Source organism: Exophiala viscosa (assembly GCF_022695815.1).
Source record: "Exophiala viscosa unplaced genomic scaffold EDD37scaffold_8, whole genome shotgun sequence".
Classification (NCBI taxonomy): Eukaryota; Fungi; Ascomycota; class Eurotiomycetes; order Chaetothyriales; family Herpotrichiellaceae; genus Exophiala; species Exophiala viscosa.
The window spans coordinates 44,287-64,046 of NW_026944360.1; the positions used below are offsets into that span (position 1 = coordinate 44,287).

The 19,760-nt window shown below is 50.8% G+C and overlaps 7 protein-coding genes across 7 annotated transcripts; 4 read left to right on the top strand and 3 right to left on the bottom strand.

Annotated features, from left to right (window-relative positions):
* Positions 1–169: 169 nt before the first annotated feature.
* Positions 170–1,797, bottom strand: EDD37DRAFT_466767 (insulin-induced protein-domain-containing protein). The gene is made up of 3 exons (XM_062813042.1): positions 1,690–1,797; positions 646–1,503; positions 170–589 (listed from the first exon to the last, which is right to left on the bottom strand). Exons 2-3 carry the CDS (start codon positions 1,408–1,410, stop codon positions 302–304), a joined length of 1,053 nt encoding a protein of 350 aa, XP_062668150.1. The 5' UTR covers positions 1,411–1,503; positions 1,690–1,797; the 3' UTR covers positions 170–301.
* Positions 1,798–1,801: 4 nt separating this feature from the next.
* On the top strand, positions 1,802–2,812 carry EDD37DRAFT_466844 (polysaccharide biosynthesis-domain-containing protein). The gene has a single exon (XM_062813043.1). The coding sequence runs from the start codon at positions 2,110–2,112 to the stop codon at positions 2,593–2,595; it is 486 nt and encodes a 161-aa protein (XP_062668151.1). The 5' UTR covers positions 1,802–2,109; the 3' UTR covers positions 2,596–2,812.
* A 1-nt stretch (position 2,813) lies between these two features.
* EDD37DRAFT_466690 (ATP-binding cassette, subfamily B, member 4) lies at positions 2,814–7,645 on the top strand. The gene is made up of 4 exons (XM_062813041.1): positions 2,814–3,497; positions 3,541–3,947; positions 4,000–4,256; positions 4,304–7,645. Exons 1-4 carry the CDS (start codon positions 3,031–3,033, stop codon positions 7,316–7,318), a joined length of 4,146 nt encoding a protein of 1,381 aa, XP_062668152.1. The 5' UTR covers positions 2,814–3,030; the 3' UTR covers positions 7,319–7,645.
* A 326-nt stretch (positions 7,646–7,971) lies between these two features.
* EDD37DRAFT_610693 (cholinesterase) lies at positions 7,972–9,771 on the top strand (the record flags this gene model as incomplete). The annotated part of the gene is made up of 5 exons (XM_062815232.1): positions 7,972–8,400; positions 8,452–8,557; positions 8,612–8,677; positions 8,728–8,821; positions 8,880–9,771. 5 exons carry the CDS (start codon positions 7,972–7,974, stop codon positions 9,769–9,771), a joined length of 1,587 nt encoding a protein of 528 aa, XP_062668153.1.
* Positions 9,772–10,102: 331 nt separating this feature from the next.
* EDD37DRAFT_466872 (peptidylprolyl isomerase) lies at positions 10,103–12,259 on the top strand. Its single transcript, XM_062813045.1, has one exon. It carries the CDS (start codon positions 10,218–10,220, stop codon positions 12,066–12,068), a length of 1,851 nt encoding a protein of 616 aa, XP_062668154.1. The 5' UTR covers positions 10,103–10,217; the 3' UTR covers positions 12,069–12,259.
* A 1,206-nt stretch (positions 12,260–13,465) lies between these two features.
* EDD37DRAFT_466862 (eukaryotic translation initiation factor 2 subunit gamma) lies at positions 13,466–15,617 on the bottom strand. Its single transcript, XM_062813044.1, has one exon. It carries the CDS (start codon positions 15,388–15,390, stop codon positions 13,849–13,851), a length of 1,542 nt encoding a protein of 513 aa, XP_062668155.1. The 5' UTR covers positions 15,391–15,617; the 3' UTR covers positions 13,466–13,848.
* A 7-nt stretch (positions 15,618–15,624) lies between these two features.
* On the bottom strand, positions 15,625–19,643 carry EDD37DRAFT_634584 (Metalloenzyme, LuxS/M16 peptidase-like protein). The gene is made up of 2 exons (XM_062816860.1): positions 16,144–19,643; positions 15,625–16,093 (listed from the first exon to the last, which is right to left on the bottom strand). Exons 1-2 carry the CDS (start codon positions 19,213–19,215, stop codon positions 15,878–15,880), a joined length of 3,288 nt encoding a protein of 1,095 aa, XP_062668156.1. The 5' UTR covers positions 19,216–19,643; the 3' UTR covers positions 15,625–15,877.
* Between the last annotated feature and the right edge of the window lie 117 nt (positions 19,644–19,760).

Here is a 19,760-nt window from a genome sequence, read left to right on the forward strand (position 1 = left end):
ATCGAAGAAAACTTGGAGCCCAGCTTCTGGGGGTCATTTCAGATCTTCGTTGCTTTCCATAAGTCGAAATTAAGTGTGCAATCAAAATTCAATGAATGAGCTGTGTTCCGGACTGTCCATTATTCTCGGTCATGCAGAGTGCACTACCGCTTTGAGGGGATTTGAGGATGCCGAATGGTTCTACCATCAGCTTCCTAATCAATTAATATACAGCTGCCGCCTGGAATATTCAGGCTGTAACGAGGCCAGCCAGGTAGTCAATGTGACACCGGATCTCAACGACTGCAGAAAGGATCTTTGGTCACAATCGCAGCCTCCTACCAATCGCTCCAAAGCAGATGCTCGTGCAGAAAAGAATACTCGCCAACCAAGTATATACGCCAAACTTTTCCGAGGCCATCGGCTGATGGATTGCCGGGACTGGGACGAAGTTGGGATCCACCAACAGCAGGAGCAGCGTACCAATGAGGCTGACTGCTGCGGAAAAGGCGAAGCCAGGCAACGATCGATCAATCAGGTACCACAAGACAGGATTTGCCAATGCCAAGGTCAGAGCAACTTGTAGCGTTGACTGCCAGGGAAGACGACGCTATCAAGGCAGCATGTCAGTACAAATGGACACGCACGGAGAGACTGAAACCATACCATAGCAAAGGCAATGCCGACAAAGACACCTATGCTTCTCACCGCGGAGTACCACATAGGGCCCAGACCACTATCTGGAGCCGAGTTGGCGTTGGTACTGTCATGATTCGACGCCTTCGTGGCACCTGATGTTGACCGCTGAGTGGCTCGACCACCATTTATAGCAGGCGAGATAGTCGTTTCCCACAGCGAGTCCACTATTGGTAGCGCATTGCCCAACAAGATTCCAAATACACCCCAAGAAAGCTGGTAGTAGAGAGTGTTGCGTTCGATGTGTGGTACTGGAATTGGAGTTATATGTTGTGTTCGATGCAGGTGGGTGATGAGTGATCCATAACCAATCCCGGACCCGAACAAGAGCATTGTCTGTAGGAAAAGAGGCAGGATAAAGCCACGCAATCCCTTTCTCTTCTGTGGCAGCACAGGCTTCGCACTATCCCCAGTCCAAGTCAGGGGAGACAGTTGTGGTGTATGATCTACGCTTCCTCTCTGGGTCGGCGTTTGGGCGCCGGTCCCCCATGGTGTCGAGGACTCTTCACGTCCCGCGTCTGACCCTATAGGCGAATATATGCCCAGCAAAGTAGACGAAGTGAGATTGAGGATGGATCGAGTTCGGCTAGGCATTGTGTCAACCCTGTGACTAGAATTCTGTTCCTGGCCGATCGGCTCGGTAGCTGGGGACGGAGGATGTGAGGAGTCGGCCGAAGCAGGCGTTATCTCGAAGCCTCGCCGGGGAATTGGGCGGTAGATCTGGGGCATTTCCATGACGGGCAATGGCAGCTGTGCGAAGGTACAGAACAACACAGAAGCAATGAGGCGATGCCGGCAACAAAGAGCTATCGACTGCTCGATCGTCCACTGTGCACCACTTCAATCAGCGAGGGCTAAGTCAGAAGTCGTGGACGTGCAGGACGAGCATCTCAACCATGACGAATGGTTGGGAGGATGGAGTAAAAACGGGAAATGCAGTCAGAGTGAGGTTGGTGGAGACAACGGAAGGTGCAGGACGAGGAGAACCGCTTTCTGCTTGGGACCAACGCACACGACCTGGTTGAGTTTGTGAAAGGGCCTCGGATTTTTTCACATGTTAATCTGTATGCATGTCGGAGAAGCTGCACAAAACATTGCGAGGACTTTGTGCCTGCGCTCGGCTGGCTTGCAGATCGAGTGAAAATGATTCGAGGCCGACGTCAACATCTGCAGCAGAGCGCCAAGAGCGTTGTGTGGGAATCCGTTAAGACCATTTGGCGAACTCACGTGGGCATCATTTCTTCAGTTCTAACCTACCTCATCAGTCACTTGACAAATTCATACATCAACTTTTGATCAAGCGATTCTTGTGCACTTTTGCCGGCGAGCCTAGGCTAGATCACAGGCTATTGGCGTGACATAGAGGAGAATTCCCACAATAGCCGACGGGCTGAGCCAGACTGAAATTGAGGTCCTCACGCTCGGTTTTCCAACATGTCTCTCACGAAACACATAGACCCCGAAAATGTTCCAAATTATGAAGATATGGAGAAGCAGTTCGCTGTTAAAGCTGTTCAGCAAATGACCGTCTACTGGTCGCTTCTCGAAAAGATACCAGGTTCAAAGCTTCGACTCACCAGGTTGGACGACGAGATACTGGAGCATTTCAAACGTGAATTTCCAGATTTTGATCCTGCCGACGAGATCAACGAAGATCAAATGAAGAGCAAGGAGGGGAAGGAAAAATGGCGTAACTTTGCCATGGCGTATGAAAAGGGCGACAACAAGATCGAAGACTACAATTTTGGCACTATGTTGAGAAAGAGTCCTAGAACCGAGTATGGGGAGAAGGAAACCATGTTTGCCGTTCGAATGCAATTCTACGCGGTCGAGATTGCTCGAAATCGAGCTGGTCTCAACGACTGGGTCTACGAACATGCTCAGGACGAGGCTGCCCAAAAGGGCAACAAGAAATCCTAAGGGAATGTGAAGGCGACACTCAACAGAATTTCGGATGACAGATCTCGCAATTACCCTGGGCCTTTGGAACTGGGCCAGACCAGATTTTTCGGAAAGATGGATATGCATGATGAAAGGCATGCAGCCAGTCAGGGGAGAAAGAACATAGGGAATCTCTCTGGGTCAAACTACCGCCCGATGCTTCATCAATGCTTGCAGCATGTGGTGAGGTCCCCACTAGATGAAAGATTGCATTCCAAGAGAACAATATCAACCTGAGCCGCAGCCTTGGCGTGCAAGTAGAGCCGGCGATGATGAACGCGGGTTGGACTTTGGCTGGAAAACGGTGCAGACTTGTGAAAGCCAATGGATGAATGAGATGTCTTTTTCGAACGTCGTAGAACTCTTCAGCTACAAAACACCTGACCATTGTGTTACCTTCGCCACTGCCACGATATGGAATCAGATACTCACGAGCCTCGACACGAGCCAGACACTTTACGAAGAGACGGGGGGAGTGCTCAGGACAAAAGCAATTGGAAGGGAATTTTTGCATTTACGAAAACGCCTCATCTATACGCACTTATTCCTGCTGTGACCTTTTCAGTCGCGGCCGGGCTGTTACAACCAACTATGGCAATTGTCTTGGGCAAATTCTTCAACAATTTCTCAGAGTATGCTGCAGGCCGCATCGACGGAGCAACTCTGATGAAAGACTGTCTGATAGGTGTATATGCATTGCTAGGTCTCGGGCCGTGCACGTTACTACTGAAAGGAGGCATGTTCGTGTGCTGGGTCAAGTTTGGTGAGATGCAGGCAAAGTCCGTCCGAGAGTTGCTATTCTCTTCCTTGTTAGCCCGAGATATTGAGTGGTTCGACGTTCAGAGCACGGGAATGCCAACGTCGCTCTCTCAAATGCACATGTACGACAGAGTTCCTCAGCATATTCCAGTCTAACACTATCAGACACATTCAAGCAGTGCGCCTGGGCACTTCACAGCCTCTTGGCCTGTCCGTTTCTGCCCTGTTTCAAGCCTTATCTTCCGTTGGACTCGCCTTCCACACGAATTGGAGATTGACATTAGTCGTGCTATCCACTATTCCGGTCATGTGTATTGGGATGGCCTTGCTGTCGCGTCCTCTACAGAAATACATCGACTACCACAATGAAAAGCTTACCGCCGCAACGAGACTGGCGAATAACTTCATCTCAAACATCCTTCTGGTCAAGTGTTTCAACACACATGTCCAAGAAGGCCAAAGTTACGCTGTGGCGGTCGAAGAAGCAGCTCAACTCTGTCACAAGGCCTCCTTCTTCAGAGCAACACAAGTTGGCTATGTTCGGTTCATCAGCACCGTCATGTTCCTCCAGGGCATGTATCCCGACTCAATTGGGATGTATTCTGGCTTATGACATGACGTTAGGTTTCTGGTATGGTGGAGCTCAGATCCACTCTGGCAAGACCAATACCGGAAGGGTCATTACGACTTTCTGGGGATGTCTGATTGCAGCCAAATCGTTCGAGGACATCCTCCCTCACAGTGTCGTTCTCCATCAAGGTCAGACCGCAGCGCAGGCACTTGCATCAGTCCTCGAAACAATTGATAAAGGAAAACCACAGATCCGCAAAGTGGACGGCTTATCACCGCGATTCTGCGAAGGAAGCATTGAAATGTGTTCCGTAGGTGATCGCGACCCTTTGGGGAATGACAACTAAGTCTCAGAAAGATATCTTTTGCCCATCCATCAAGATCCGATAAGCTTGTACTCCAGGAGTGTTCTTTCTCATTCCCTGCCGGACAAACCACTTTCATCGTCGGCCAGAGCGGCTCAGGCAAAAGCACGGTTGGGAACCTGCTGATGCGATTTTATGCAGCTCAAAAGGGAACAATCACTATCGACGGAAATCACATTCAAGACATTGACACGATCTGGCTTCGAAATAACATTACATTCATCCAACAACATTGCACGTTGTTCAACGAGACCATATATACGAATGTCGCCCTGGGAAGCCAAGAGCACGAGCGTGTCACAGATGCTCAAGTGACCAAATGCTTGGAATTCGCCGCTTTGCAAAGCACCATATCAGACTTAGCAAACGGCTACGATACTTGTGTGGGTTCTGGTGGCTCTGCCTTATCTGGTGGTCAGACGCAACGTGTTGCCATTGCACGGGCGCGCTTGAGAAACGCTCCAATCCTGATTCTTGACGAAGCAACAAGCGCTCTTGATAACCTGAGCAAGTCTTCGGTCATGACGGCAATCCGTACATGGCGGTGTGGCAAGACAACCATCATCATCACCCACGATCTGGATTCTATCCGGAAAGACGATTACATGTATGTCATGGGTGCTGGGCGGATTGTACAACAAGGACGTCGTGATACGCTTGCGGACTTAGGCGGTGACCTAGCAGCCAACAGTCTGAGAGCGAATCCTGGGCAATCTTCACCACGGAGATCCAAGCCACAAGTCTTAACAGATCAGCTGCCATCGTCCCGTGCAGGACGTTGGTCGCACATGTCAGCTACTACCATCAGAGCTGATTCAGATCTGGCTATCCTTCAACTCTCCCAAACTGTTTTGGCAATCGGCAACGTTGGCGACCGACTGGGGAAGGGGATCTCAGCCAGTACTGGAGCTGCGTTGCAAAATCTGAGACGAGAATCTTTGTGTCGTGCTAAAGCCATCTACTCTATTGGGCCGGCGCAGCCTTTTGCAGATATGTTTCAGGAAACTTTGGTTGAGGCATCACTCAACACACGCAATTCGCGCAACGCCGGATCAACCTGGACGGTCGAAATTTCAACAGCGACAGATAATAAGCCGCTCCCCGTACCACCATTTGCAATTGAGCTATGGGACACTGCGGCACCGTCGGCCACTGTGGCAAGAGCATCGAGCACTTCCATGCGAGCTATACTGGTCAGTGTATGGCCTGCTAACGACACAGCCAGTCAATCCAAGCTCTTCCTGGGATTTCTGGCAGTACTCGTTCACGCGGCCTCGCCACCAGCATTTTCTTACGCTATCATCCAAATTTTTGGCACCTTCTCCATGACTGCCGGCTATCGTCAGAGGGTGCTCTTGTATTCGTTGGTTGTGCTTGGTATCGCAGCTGTTGATGGACTTGCATGTTTCGCCATGCATCATTTGCTAGAGTCTGTAAGCCAAATATGGGTGGATAGGCTGAGGAAGGAGGCAGTGAGGCGCATATTACAGCAACCCAAGGGCTGGTTCGACGACATCAGAAACAGGCCATCTTTACTTCTAGCTTCGCTTGATCACAACGCCGAGAATGTGAAGACCATTCTCGATCGTTTTTCCGCGCAGATTGTGGTTGTGGTTGCGATGATGGCTGCGGCTCTCCTGTGGTCCTTTGTTACCTGTTGGAAGATGACCCTGGCCAGTCTGGCGGCTTCACCCATTCTTTACGCCGTCACCAAGAGTTTTCAGCTAGTTTCCTCTCACTGGGAGAGACGCATGGATCCAGCAAATGCCAAAATTAATGATATCCTTCTGGAAACATTCTCAGACATCAGAACGACTCGGTCACTCACATTGGAGTCTCATTTTCACAAAAAGTATTCCGCCGCTATCAACGAGGCATTCTATCTCGGAAGTCGGAGAGCGATGTTCAGTGGCATGTTTTTCGGCATATCCGACTCAGCGGTTACCCTCTTCACCTCGATGATTTTTTGGTATGGTGCATACCTTGTCAAGCACGAAGAATGGCCGGTCAAGTCGATATTGACAGTATTCGCCCTGCTGTTGTTCTGTACGGCAAGTGCCACTGCCGTTGCAACGTACATACCACAAACCAGCGCAGCTACAGCTACTGCGGATCGACTACTTCGATTGGCTCGGATGCCTATTATCTCACATGAAGATGCTGGGCTGTTCAACTTGGACAGGCACGACACAAGCATACTTTCTGGGCCAATACACTTCATCAATCAGACATTCTATTACCCCAGTCGACCGGAGGTGGCAGTTCTTCGTCGGTTGAATCTCACTATACCTTCTGGAAAATGTACTGCCATAGTTGGTGCATCGGGCTCCGGCAAATCTACCATTGCAGCTCTCATTCTGGGCCTGTACCCTCCGTCAACCGACAATTTCGGTATCTCAGACAGTCCACCTTCTCTCACCATTTCTGGCCGAGATATCCGAACGTTGAATCTTGCTACGCTTCGATCTCTAATTGCGATTGTGCCACAGCCGCCTGTTCTCCTTCCAGCCACCGTTCGTGAGAATATCATCTACGGCTTGGAACCTGGTTCAGACCTGGCGTCGGCATCCCGCGTTGAGGCTAGCGCATGCGCCGCTGGAATCCACGAATTTATCCAGTCTCTACCCCAAGGATATGCAACTATCATTGGTGATGGGGGTTTGGGCATTTCGGGTGGACAAGCACAGCGCATCGTGATTGCAAGAGCTTTGAGTCGAGACCCGAAGATCCTTATCCTTGACGAGGCAACTAGTGCATTAGACCATGAGAGTGCTGAAACTGTTCAAAAGAGCATCATCGACCTGACCAGAAGGGAAGGTGGCAAGCTGACTGTGATTGTTGTGACCCACGCACAGGAGATGATGAGCTTTGCTGATCATGTGGTTGTTTTGGACAAGGGTAGCATGATTGAAGAAGGGTCTTTTCAAGACTTGGTGAACAGAAAAGGAAAACTCTGGGAGCTGCTTAAGACTCAGAAGCGACCTCAGAACCTCGGCAGAGCAGAATAAATGATGCTGTAGGGATCTTCCAACATGCAACACAGTCTTCGTTCCTGCAGCAAAGATGACCGGCACATGTCACCTATAGGCAAGGGTGTTGGAAGAAAGACCGAGGCAAATCGAGTTGTCATGAGGGGTCAATGACACCTGTGTGCAGACGTTTAGATGTCTTTCTCCATGATATGGAAACCTCTTTGCCTTACCCAGCATCTACGCCCGACCTCGGCTTCCAGCTTCCCGGTTGGGATACCCTTTTAACCCCAGATTCCACGCTTTTGGCCCACCACACCGCACAAACGCCACGAATGACAGCGACATATGCGGGTAACTACTGCTTCAGGGTCCTTAACGCCTTCCCCTGAACGGCCAGGCCTGTACCACTCACACAGTCCACCTGGTGTTGTCATGCAATCAGTGCTACCTATGTCGCCGCTTGCGCATATGCTTCGATTTGTGGGTTCGAAGCTCCTGTACAGGATGCACCCACCCTCTCCGCATATGCATGGCTCTGCGATGGTCATGTTGACTGCATCAATGACGCTGAGTGGGGAAGAACTTCGAATTGTGCTGAAGAACGTAGTTTTCAATGAGCAATGTGAAGTTTTCACACGATCTCCTTCATTACCGTCGACCTTTTGTTGGGTTTGTGTCTTTCAGCCACAATGCATCCGTTGCTGCATCTCTTGGTGACCGTCATCGGTCTTTCCGGCGTCGGTGATGCTGCTCCTGCTACCTCATCCAGCTCTGCCCCAACTGTGACAATAGACTCTGGAGCTGTTGTCGGAACTACGACAGTGCTCGCTGGGGCTCAGGTCACGGTTGAGCAATATCTGGGCATACCGTTCGCTGCATCCCCTACACGTTTCGCACCGCCAGCCGAACCGACGTCGTGGCAATCACCTTACCAGGCTACCAAATATGGCCCAGCCTGCATTCAGCAGTTCAACTACCCCGAGGCCTCGCGCAATGCATCGATAGCATGGTTTGACACTCCACCTCCTCCGGCGGGAGAAAGTGAAGACTGTCTGAATCTGAATGTCTATGTTCCCGCAACACCAGGGAAAAACAAAACAGTCATGGCTTGGATATATGTGCGCAGCTTGTTTGATGAAGGCACTGGACATTTTCCTGACCGTTCTTAGGGTGGTAGTTTGCAATTCGGATACAACTCTGCCATATACTATGATGGCTCATCGTTCGCAACAAACCAAGATGTCATCATAGTGACCTTGAACTATCGAACGAATGGTGAATGCATGTCCCGCCATGCCCAAACAGTCTGCTAATGCGTTGATACTCCAGTCTTTGGTTTTCCAAACTCGCCAGAGCTACCTTTAACCAAACGCAACCTGGGATTCTTGGATCAACGTATGTACTGTCGCAAATCGTGTGTGCAACACGTTCTGAACGCCTTGCAGGATTCGCTCTTGACTGGATACAAAGAAACATTGCGGCCTTCGGTGGTGACCCCCAAAAGGTCACGATTTTTGGTGAAAGTGCCGGTGCTGCCAGGTTCGAACGGTCCACTTGCTTCTCAACCTTCTGCACTAATGCTAACGTCAACGTTCAGCGTAGATATCCTGGTTACAAGCACACCACAAAATCCGCCGTTCCGCGCAGCGATCATGGAATCCGGCCAGTCATCCTTCTACATCAACCCAACGAACGCGCCTACCTCCTGGCTCACCCTCGCCGCGGCCTTGAATTGCACTCAAGCGTACCCACAGTCCAATTTGACTTGTCTACGCGCGGCTAATGCATCCATCATCAAATCGACGATCGAGCACCTTGCGTTGGCATTCACTCCGGTATCCGACAATGTTACAATGCTTCGTTACCCTGAGGCGGCGCGAGTGAACAAGAGCATCGCACCCGTTCCCATTTTGAGCGGCACTAACGCCAATGAAGGCACAATTTTCACTGTCGGCATGAGCGATGCTTCGGCTTACCTCGTTTCAACCCTCGGAAACCAGACGGCGCTCATCCAGGACATTCTCGCTGCGTATCCGCTTGCCCCAGCAGCCCAGCTCGCGGCCATTGTGACGGATTTCGCCTTCACGTGTCCTGCGGGCGTTCTATCCAACGATTCGCACGCCGTTGATTTCCCTACGTGGCGATACTACTTCAACGCAACGTTCGCAAATACACAAGCTCAATTCTTTCCAGGGGCTGGGGCGTACCACTCCTCAGAGATTCCTATTGTTTGGGGTACGTATCCGCGCGTCAATGCCACGGCCGAGGAAGCAGGGCTCAGTCAATACATGCAGACCTCGTGGGCGACATTTGCGCGAAATCCGAGTGGAGGACCTGGTTGGACGGGCGTGCCGAATGTTGCGGCATTGAGCAACGGGTCTGTATTGATTGAGCCGATTGCTGCAGGTGTTGTGGATCGAAATTGCCAGTTCTACCGGCCATATTACAATGCGGTCGGTATCGCTGTGCAGGGCGCAGGAAGTGGGTGATCTAGAAGAATAACGAACACCTATCAGGGCTACTATGTTTCCTGTTGCGAAGATGGTGAAAGCCACTTCAGGACCAAGAATGATTGTGTAGTCAACCTTGCCTCGGATAAGTACATTTCAAACATGTAATGCGAAACATCTTCTCGAACAGGAACAATGCACCATGGCTGGGAACCTGTAAGCAAAAGGGACCATTTATGTATAATACGCCCGGAGGAGCAGTCTTCGTGCATTTCTATTCTTGAATGTTCTGGTGGGTGAGGTGTTTCAGAAATCAGAAGAGAGAAAAACATCGAATTGGTCCAATCAAACCACGTTGAACTGCCAAGATATTTTTCTTCCGGCAATTAAGCGGGCCATGTTTCTTCTGTACTATCATTCCAAATCTTCAACACTCAGCCTTGTCTACACCTTGAATACTCCTCGACGATCACGCATTAGCAGTCATGTCGGATGGGCAATCCAAGAAAAGATCACGAAGCCCAGATGCTGAACTTGGCAGCGACTCCTCCGATGACGATTTTGGACCGGCCTTGCCCTCTTCAGTTCCTCCCAAGAAGAAACGAAGACTTCCATATGAATCGTTGTATGTGGCTGCATTGCCCAAGGGTCCGAGATACTCCAAGTCGTTAATGCACAAAGACCAGGTCTCTACCGTGACCATTGCCCCGAGCCCCGCAGACTTTGTCATCACGACCTCGATAGATGGAGTCGTGAAATTCTGGAAGAAGATTGCTAGCGGCATCGAGTTCGCCAAAGAGTATCGGGCACATGAAAGCCGCATCATCACCTCAAGTATCAGTGTTGATGGATCATTCTTTGCCACCGCTGGCGACGACGACGACAAGACGATCAAAATTTTCGATGTCATCACCTTCGATTTGTTGTCGATTCTCAACCTTGAAGAAGCACCGACCTGCATCTGCTGGGTACACCGACGCGGGAAATCGCCCGTACTTGCAATAGGCACGGGCAAGCACATCCAGATCTACGACGGCCGTGGTGAATCGCAGACACCCATGCATACGCTTTCATCTCTTCACCGAGCACCTGTCGTGGCTATGGCTTACAACCCGGCCTTCGACTGTGTGATATCGGCAGACTCCAGTGGCATGATCGAGTATTGGCAACCTGGAGACAACTACGAAAAGCCTGACACCGTCTTCAAGATGAAGTCTACCACCAATCTATTCGATTTCAGAAAGGCCAAGTCTGCCCCATGCTCTATCACGATATCACCATCCGGTCATCAATTCGCGACAATATCATTTCCGGATCGGAACATTCGCGTCTTCGACTTTGCTTCGGGCAGACTCTACCGCTCGTACGATGAATCTATCGAAACGATCGTGGCCATGCAACAAGCTGGTACTGCGCTTCAGAAGCTCGAAGAGGTCGAGTTCGGACGGAGACTGGCAGTGGAACGCGAACTCGACGATCCGGTCATAAGGTCCCGCGTCAATGTGGTGTTCGATGAGTCCGGCCACTTTATTGCTTATGGATCTTTGCTGGGTATCAAAGTCGTCAACACTCTGACCAACCGTGTGGTCAAGGCATATGGCAAGGATGAACCATTCCGTGCGCTTAACGTAGCTCTGTATCAGGGAGCTCCTCAGAAGAAAGATGTGGTAACGGTGTCAATGGCCGCTAGCGCAAATCCACTCTTGGATGAAGCTGAACAAAGAGATCCCATGCTATTCGCGACAGGGTACGGCAAGGTTCGCTTTTACATGTTCACGAACGAAGAGGAGGTCGGCAAGTCGACGCGAGATGTCCAGAACGAGAAACCTCGGATGCTGGGTGGGAAGAGGAAAGAAGCTAAGCAGGCTCAGACGGGAACTTCGGCGATTCTTCATACAAACTACGGCGACGTTCATATTAGGCTGTTTCCTGACAAGGCGCCGAAAGCAGTCGAGAACTTTGTCACCCACGCCCGCAACGGCTACTACAACAGCACGATTTTCCACAGAGTCATCAGGAAATTCATGATCCAGGGTGGAGATCCTTTGGGCGATGGCACAGGTGGTGAGAGCATATGGGGTAAAGAGTTCGAGGATGAGTTCTCCGATCTGAGGCACGACAAGCCGTACACTGTGAGTATGGCAAATGCAGGGCCGAGTACCAATGGGTCACAGTTCTTTATCACGACCGAGAAGACGCCGTGGTTGGATGGCAAGCATACTATCTTCGGCCGAGCATACCAGGGGCTGGATGTGATCCATCAGATTGAGAATGTGAAAGTCAAGAAGGAGAAACCTGAGGATGACATCAAGATCATTAACATCTCCGTTAGTTAGACAGGTGCCATTGGTTTTGAATCTGGTGTCCTCCGGTATCTCAATGTCCTCTTAACAAAGGCTTACGGACCAGGGGTGTTCCAGTAGCATTGTTTGTCATGTAGGTGGTTCTCATATGCGCACTCGACCATATAACTTCGGTCTCTGATAGGTTGAAGGCAGTTGGCGGCACAACAGCAAACAGCAGACTGAGATTGATACAGCAGGTGGCCTCATCCAACGTCAACGGCCAATGCTATCACAACATATGCGAAGCACTCCGGGTACAAAACGACCAATGACATCCACTTGTACCTGGAGAGCGACAGCGGCCAGACGATGCCATTTCTGCCCCTGCAAACGGCCTCACCCTCGTCTGACCGCCCACAGAAAAGTAAAATGTTCACGTCTTGGCGACCCACCTTCTCCGCATTTCAAAAACCTTTTCTTCTCCCAAAGAGCGTCTCAGTTTCTCCGCTGACATACGCGCCATGGTCAAATCAGAAGTGGCCGTTCGGGCCGACGATGACTCGATTGCTGACAAGGCGCGCATACAGTCGAAACACGATAAGGCTCTATCTCGCCGCGAACGCAAGCGTGAGCGCAAGCGCGAGCGCAACAAGTCTTGGAGAAGAATGATACGGGAATCTCGACGTGTACCGACCGATACTCTAGCCAAAAATTCTACTATCATTACTACGCCTACGAAACTTAGTACTACTAGGCTTACGGAACCTACTACTACGACGACTTCGAAACCTACTATCACTACGGCTACTAAAACTTCTACTACGGCTACGAAACCTACTACTACTACTACTACTACTACTACTAAGATTAATCCAAAGAGTTCCCCTACGCCTGCAGCTACAAATCGAACTACCACGACGATCAAGAGCCCTACTTTACAGACAGCCAGGACTCTCAAAGAAGTATTCATTGTCATGGAAAAACAGTGGGCGGCCGACGAACAAAAAGCTGCAGCTGATGCACGGGCTCGAGAGGCCGCGAAATCAGCACCCAGACCAACCAGCATTTTTGATCTGGAGGACTCATCGGAGTCCGAGAGCGACAGCGAATGACCGGGACATAGGTCTAGTGATCATTGGAGAGCAGCTTGTGCGGTGACAGTTGACTACGGCGAACATTGAGGACAGAACTGGTGGTGATGGAACAGAGACCGTGCTATGACAGTTTTTTCCAGGCAGCCAACTGTGCTGGCTAAGCAACTCAGGTGCATTGCTTCTGTACCTGTATCGTAATTCCTGGACAATCGAGTTGCTGAAAACCCCCATCGAAAAGTTTCTCAACTTGCTCGATTATTTCATTTGATGTCTATTTCGTGCTTTGGCTCTGTGCTATCTCGTGACAGACCTGCTTCGGCATGAGGACAAGGACATGCCCATTGAACCGTGTCATACTAAGGTTGTTACAACACTAGACCACTGCCTCGCTCAATAGCCTTGCACCATCCTCGGACCGCGCAAGTCTGGTCATCTGCAATCACATCGCATGGCCAAGATGGAGCTCAGCGCATCCCCGAACAGTCATAGAGAAAGCGCCAGAACATCAGCATTCTCTATGACTGTCCGCTTCGTGTAAGGCGAACTCCACCCACGACGCTCTTACAGCATCTTTGCTCTTACTTCAAGTGCTGGAGGGAATGCCGCATCCTAGCAAAGTCTATTCACATCCTCGCCAGAAGCGGCGCCGTACGCCTGCTCCTTCCATACCATCTCTCTTCGTCTCTTCAAACCTCGATCTGCGTGACAGTAACCATCGGTTCGATCAGGACTCCCTCCTAAGAAGACTCGGGTTCAATGGTGTTCCCTGCAACGATGTTTGCCCAACCAATCAGGCGCCAATGCTTTTCTATTCTTCGACTCAGCGCGATCTTCTCGCCGATGGCAGTACAGGCAGGGTTGGTGAGCGTCAGCTTCGCGGCATCAGCCTTGACGCCCATAACCTTTGCACCCGTTGCCGTGCTGCCGATGTTGACCATAAGCACTTCGTTCTTGGCCAACTTGGCCACCTTGGCTTGCTTGCCATCTGCAGTCTTGACGCCGAGCAGCCTTCGGAGCAGGAAGTAGTTGACTTCAAGTTCCATATAGATTTCAGGCAGATTGCCCCTCAGACCCAATACGTGGCCAACAAGACGATCTGCTCTGCAGAGAGTTGGGTCGACTCGTGTACCGACACCGATCAGACCTCCAGGAACGGCGAATTTCAAGTCATTGTGTTCGGCAAACAAACTGACCACGCGGGACATGATGGGGCGGCATATTGTTTGACCCATGGCGTCTTTCGTGATAATACCAGGACGAATTTCGATCTCATCGCCGAGTTTGAGGACACCCGTCAGGATGGAACCACCAGCAACACCACCTTTGAGGTCTTCGATCTCCGCGCCAGGCTTGTTGACGTCAAATGATCGGATGACGATCATGTGGGGAGCGGTGGTGAAGTTCCTGATGGGAACGGGGATTTTGGTGACCAGGTACTCGTTGATGGCGTCAATGTTGTATTTTAGTTGAGCGGAGATGGGAATGATGGGCGATCCATCAGCGACAGTGCCCTTGATGAACTTGAGGATAGACTCGTAGTGCTGCTGGGCACCCTCTTCCCGCATAAGGTCCACCTTGTTCTGCAGGATGATGATGTGGTTGAGTTTCATGATTTCGATGGCTGCAAGATGTTCCGAGGTCTGCGGTTGAGGACAGCTTTCGTTACCAGCAATGAGAAGCAGAGCAGCGTCCATGACTGCAGCGCCTGATAACATTGTACTCATGAGAATGTCGTGGCCGGGGCAGTCGACGAAGGACACATGCCGGAGCAAACGGTATGTGCCGCCACATCCTTCTCTTTCGCAAGAAGGGTCAACCTCCTTTTCACTCTTGTAACTCTTGTAGCATGTTGGCCGGGGGCATTCTGCATTGTCACACTTGTAGATTTTGGCATTCGCATAACCTAGCTTGATGGTGATATTCCGTTCCAGTTCGTTCTTGAATCTGACAGTTTGCACTCCCGAGATGGCTTTTACCACAGTCGACTTTCCGTGAGCGACATGGCCTATCGTTCCGATGTTTATTGTGGCTTGTCTGGCGATGATCTCGGGAGACAGGGGAGTCAGTTTGGAGACGTCGAGGTCTTTTGGGTCTGGTTGTTCGGGCAGAGTAGGTCGGGCGGCTTGAGGTTCTGGAATGGGTGCTGAGGTTCCCTTCTTCAAAGCGGATTTGGGAGGCTGATTCGTCTCTTCAATTTCGTCGACATCGTTCTCATCACCAGGAGGAGTTCCGGGCTGGGAAAATTCATCATCGGAGGGAAGGTCGCCGTTAGTAGCCATGGTTGTGGCGGCCGTTGAGTCACCAACGCAGACAGATCTGATCGGAGAATTCGACTTGCGAGGCTGGGGTTGGGCAGTCGAGGAGTTCTTCTAAGGAACTTGTGCACCGTATAGTGAACTGGCAGGGAAGGCTACTAGAATGTAACCGATGTCGACTTCCTGACGGCAAATGAAGCAGTTGAAACGACGTTGCGGCGGGATGGAAATTTGTGGCATTTGCTTTCTTCGATGGTCACGTGAACGTGTTCGGAAGCAAGGCCAAGACTTGATATAAGTTCACCAGCCTCCACACCATCCTCTCCATCTACCAGGCACGTAGACGGTGACGGCGTTTTTCTCACTGTCTAAAGCAATGAGCGAAGCTGACGCCATGCTTGTTCTTCCATACTCATCTGTAAGTACGCATGTCGAGAAGATCGAAGGCTGTATTCCAGTCTAGAATCTATCGAAGTCTACCGTGTTCAGGTAACCAGTTCAATTGGCCGATCTAATTTTCGTCCATTTTATCCTCATTCCCATCAACAATCTCAAAACCCTCACTTCCTTCAACATCCTCAGACTCATCATCTTGCTCATCGTCCTCCTCATCCTCACCATCGTCTTCATCATCATCAATAGTCTTTAAACCATAGTCGTCCTGAAAGTGATTCAGATCATGGATTTCCGGCAAGAATCCAGCACCTTTCAGGCCCTCCGCGATAGCCTAAAACTACAGTCAGTCACCATTCAATGAACAAGAGCACACGGACTCACCTCCTTCAATCCAGGCGCGCACGTGATGAAGATATCCGCCGTACCCGGCGTGAACATATCATACACCACGCTCTTTAAGGCATCTTTGATATCCTCCACCTCCACGGCCCTGACCTTCTTGAGTAATCTCTCCATATGATCCTCTGGCAAGCCCTTCATTACCGCTCGGACGAAGCTCGCTCCCGCCGCACTAGCCAACGTCTGTTGCTCGTTCGCAAAGGCCACGACGATGCTGCTGATGGCTCCTTCGAGCATTAAAGGATCAAACTCAATCTCTCCCATCATGTGCCCACGCACCACTTTCTGGCTTGCTTCGAAGGCCTTGTACGCGTCCGGCGATCGGTACACGTCCAAATGGATATACCCGGAATCAATATCATAGCCCATGTTCGTGCCGTAAGCAAGACCAGTGCCGCGTACTGCAACCCAAAGAGGACCCTCGACTGCATTCATATACGCCATTGCAACCATGACTGCAGGCATTTTCGGGTCGTCATAGGAAGTCGGCCCTCGTGCTGCCGCATACGCGAACGAGGAATCGATCGTTGGCATCGGCACCACGTAAGCGAGGCTCCCTGGGGTCTTGCCGGCCGCGCTTAATCGATCAATACGTTTGCCAACAGGCGCGAGCTTTTTGTTCGTCTCCATGCCTTCCAGAAACGAGTCCCAGGCGCTGACTGGCTCTTGCACCTGGTCAAGATCCGTAATGACTAGAACTCGGTAGTTCTCAAAACGGCAGAGATGCCCGCGCAACCGCTCCAGTTGACGCACCACCTGATCCGGGTCAGTGGCCAAGAGCTGCTTGATGCGTCTAAGATAAAGCGCCTTCACCAGTGTGCTCCGGGCACGACCGATCGATTTTGGAGCCAGATGGGTCATCACACGGACGGCTGTCATCATATCATCACCACTGCGCTTCGCATCGGGCACGTCGGCAAGCAGTCTTGTGTTGATTGCCTTTAGCCGCTCCACATCGAAGATCGACTTGTACAAAAGCTCGCTCAACCACTTGATGGCGACCTTGTACTTTTCCAGTTCAACTTGGAAGCTCACTCGGATGCCTTCGCTGTTTCCTAGACTGCCGGCAGAGTCGATGTTATAGCCGACCGTATCTCGCTCGAGCTCGACCACGACTTGCTCAAAGTCAATGATATTTGATCCACGCTTGACAGGCAGATTAAAGAATGCTTCCATGTAGATCGAAAGGAGCGGCCGAAGCTCGTCCGGAAGCGTCTCGGTAGAGATGATCATATTCACCCGGGCGAAGTTTGTGGGAATGTGTTCGAAATCCAGGAAAAGCGCAACATTCCCAGCGTCCTTGTCAATGACATTCTGATATCTGTTGTTTGGCTTACCGATCTCGAGAGCAAGACCTGCTCGAGCGCCGGAAGTTGTAACAAAATGAATCGAGTCGGTTGATGGCACTTTGAATTGTCCAAGTAATTCCCGAGGAATCTCGAGGTCGTTCTCAGCCTTGGCTTGATCAAGCTTCTTCTGCATCTTCTTCAAACCATCAGGACCCAGGCTGGTCTTCTGCTGCTCGATTCGCCGGGCTTCATCTGTCTTGAGTTTCTCGGACAAGCGTGCTGACGGTACCCCCAGGATTGACACATGAGGGGCGTCAGAAATGTACTGCTTGAGGAAGTCCTTCCACTGCTGCTCGCTCCAGGAAACTAGCGTTGTGGTGTACTGCTTCAATGACTGTAGGGATTCCAGTGTTGAGCCGTCTCGTTTACCGAAAAGATAGTCTGAGATAATGGCGTCAGCGAATGCTGTTGGCGTGGCCTCGGCGTTGAACTTGTATGTTCTAACCTGCCGGTCGATGCAGTCTCTCATGAACTTCATATCCAATGACTTCTCCACAGCCTCTTTCAAGACTTCAAAAAATCGCTTTTCCACCTCTTCCAGACGGCCAGTCTCAACACCCGACATCGAGAAGGCAATCTCGGTACGAGGTCGACTATCCACGGTAAAGTAGACGCCACTTGCCAACTGCTCTTTTTCTACCAGTGCGTTGTCGAGGACCGCAGCCGAGGAGCCAGCCAGATACAGGAGGGCAACGCTCAAAGCGGCTGTAGGTAGAGCGTCCGAACAATCAGGCCCAAGAAATCGGATATCGACCTCTCCGAATGATTCATCCTCTTCGGGAAACTCGACCCTCTCTAACGTTGATTCAGTCAATGCGGGAGTCTGCTTGGAGTTGATCCATGGTCGCTTGAAAGGGGCATCAGGACTAGGTATGTCAGAGATGATTGATGATTCGAAGTCGTCCAGAATGGCCAATAACTCCTCGTAATTGACTTCCCCAAATAATGCCAGACACAGGTTTCTAGGTTGGTACATGTCGCGGTGAAATTCTCGTATGCGGTCGCTGGTAAGGACGCGAAGTTGTTCCATCATGCCCCCAGTTTCGTAACGGAAGCCGACGCCTTCTGGATAGAGGATTCTTTTTGACCGTAGCTCAATCAGTTCTGCTGCCATGTTTTGAACCCCCTGCATCTCGGAGTAGACGACACCGGCGTCGTTACCATTTCCGTCAATATGATGTACTTCCGTGGTGCAACCTGAGTCAGTCAGTGTGGGCAAGACCACATGTTCTAGATAAACCGGCAATATTTGTGCGAATCCCGCCCAGCCTGCCGTCTCGAGTGTGTAGGCCGTGTGGTCGGTGGCAGTCCAAGCGTTGGTATTAGAATAGGCTCGAGTGGCAAGCTTGTCCAAAAAGCCCTTGTACTTGTAGTTCTTTGAACCCATGAAACAGAGATGTTCCAATGTGTGCGGTGCTCCAGAGTCGTCGTGAATTTCAGTGGCCAACACGAAGTAACCATGCAATTTAGGTCCCTCCTGGTCCACCACGACTACCCTCATACCAGTGCGTTCAGACTCATATTGAGTAATTGTGCTCGGTGAATAATCTGGTGAGATTTTCTGGAGGCGTCGAAAGCGTGGGTTGGCTCTGGATGCCACCATTGTGGAAATAGACGATATGGTAAAGGACGCTTTCTTGCTGGCCAAGTCTGATTCTGATAATCTTGAATTAGTTTCACACTTCTGTCTGCGGGTAAAGCTCATCAGATGTTTCTTGGGGCTGACAAGGTTAGAAGGAGAGACAATCGGATAATCAAATCAGACCGGACTCATAAGCCATAACAGGACAAACGACCAGGATTGCAACAACGCAGAGGCTCGAATAGTCCTCGATTGCTTGCCAGACTTACTTGAGATCACGCAGGTCCGTATTGGAGCTCCCGTGCTAGAGTCTGGTTCTGTCGACGTGACTCCGTGGTACGAATGGAATAACAAATCTCGATGTGGACGTAAGCGTAACGAACGACTTGTCCCAACAACGTAACGACTCCCGATCTTTGCAAACGAGGAAGTGGAATGCTCGGAACCCCAACAGCGACCGAAAAGTAGATAGTCGGTCCGAGAGATATTCCGTCTCGTTCGTTGCCTATGCTCTTAACAAAAACGAGTCTTTCTTTATCCTCGGTAGGAGGCTAGAAAGCAAGGCAATATGGTCATTCATCTGCCACAATTGGCCTCCGCTTTTTAAAAGCTTGGCAGGCGATGCAGGATGCACATCCAGTGGATGAGGTCGTCTTTGACGGTAATAC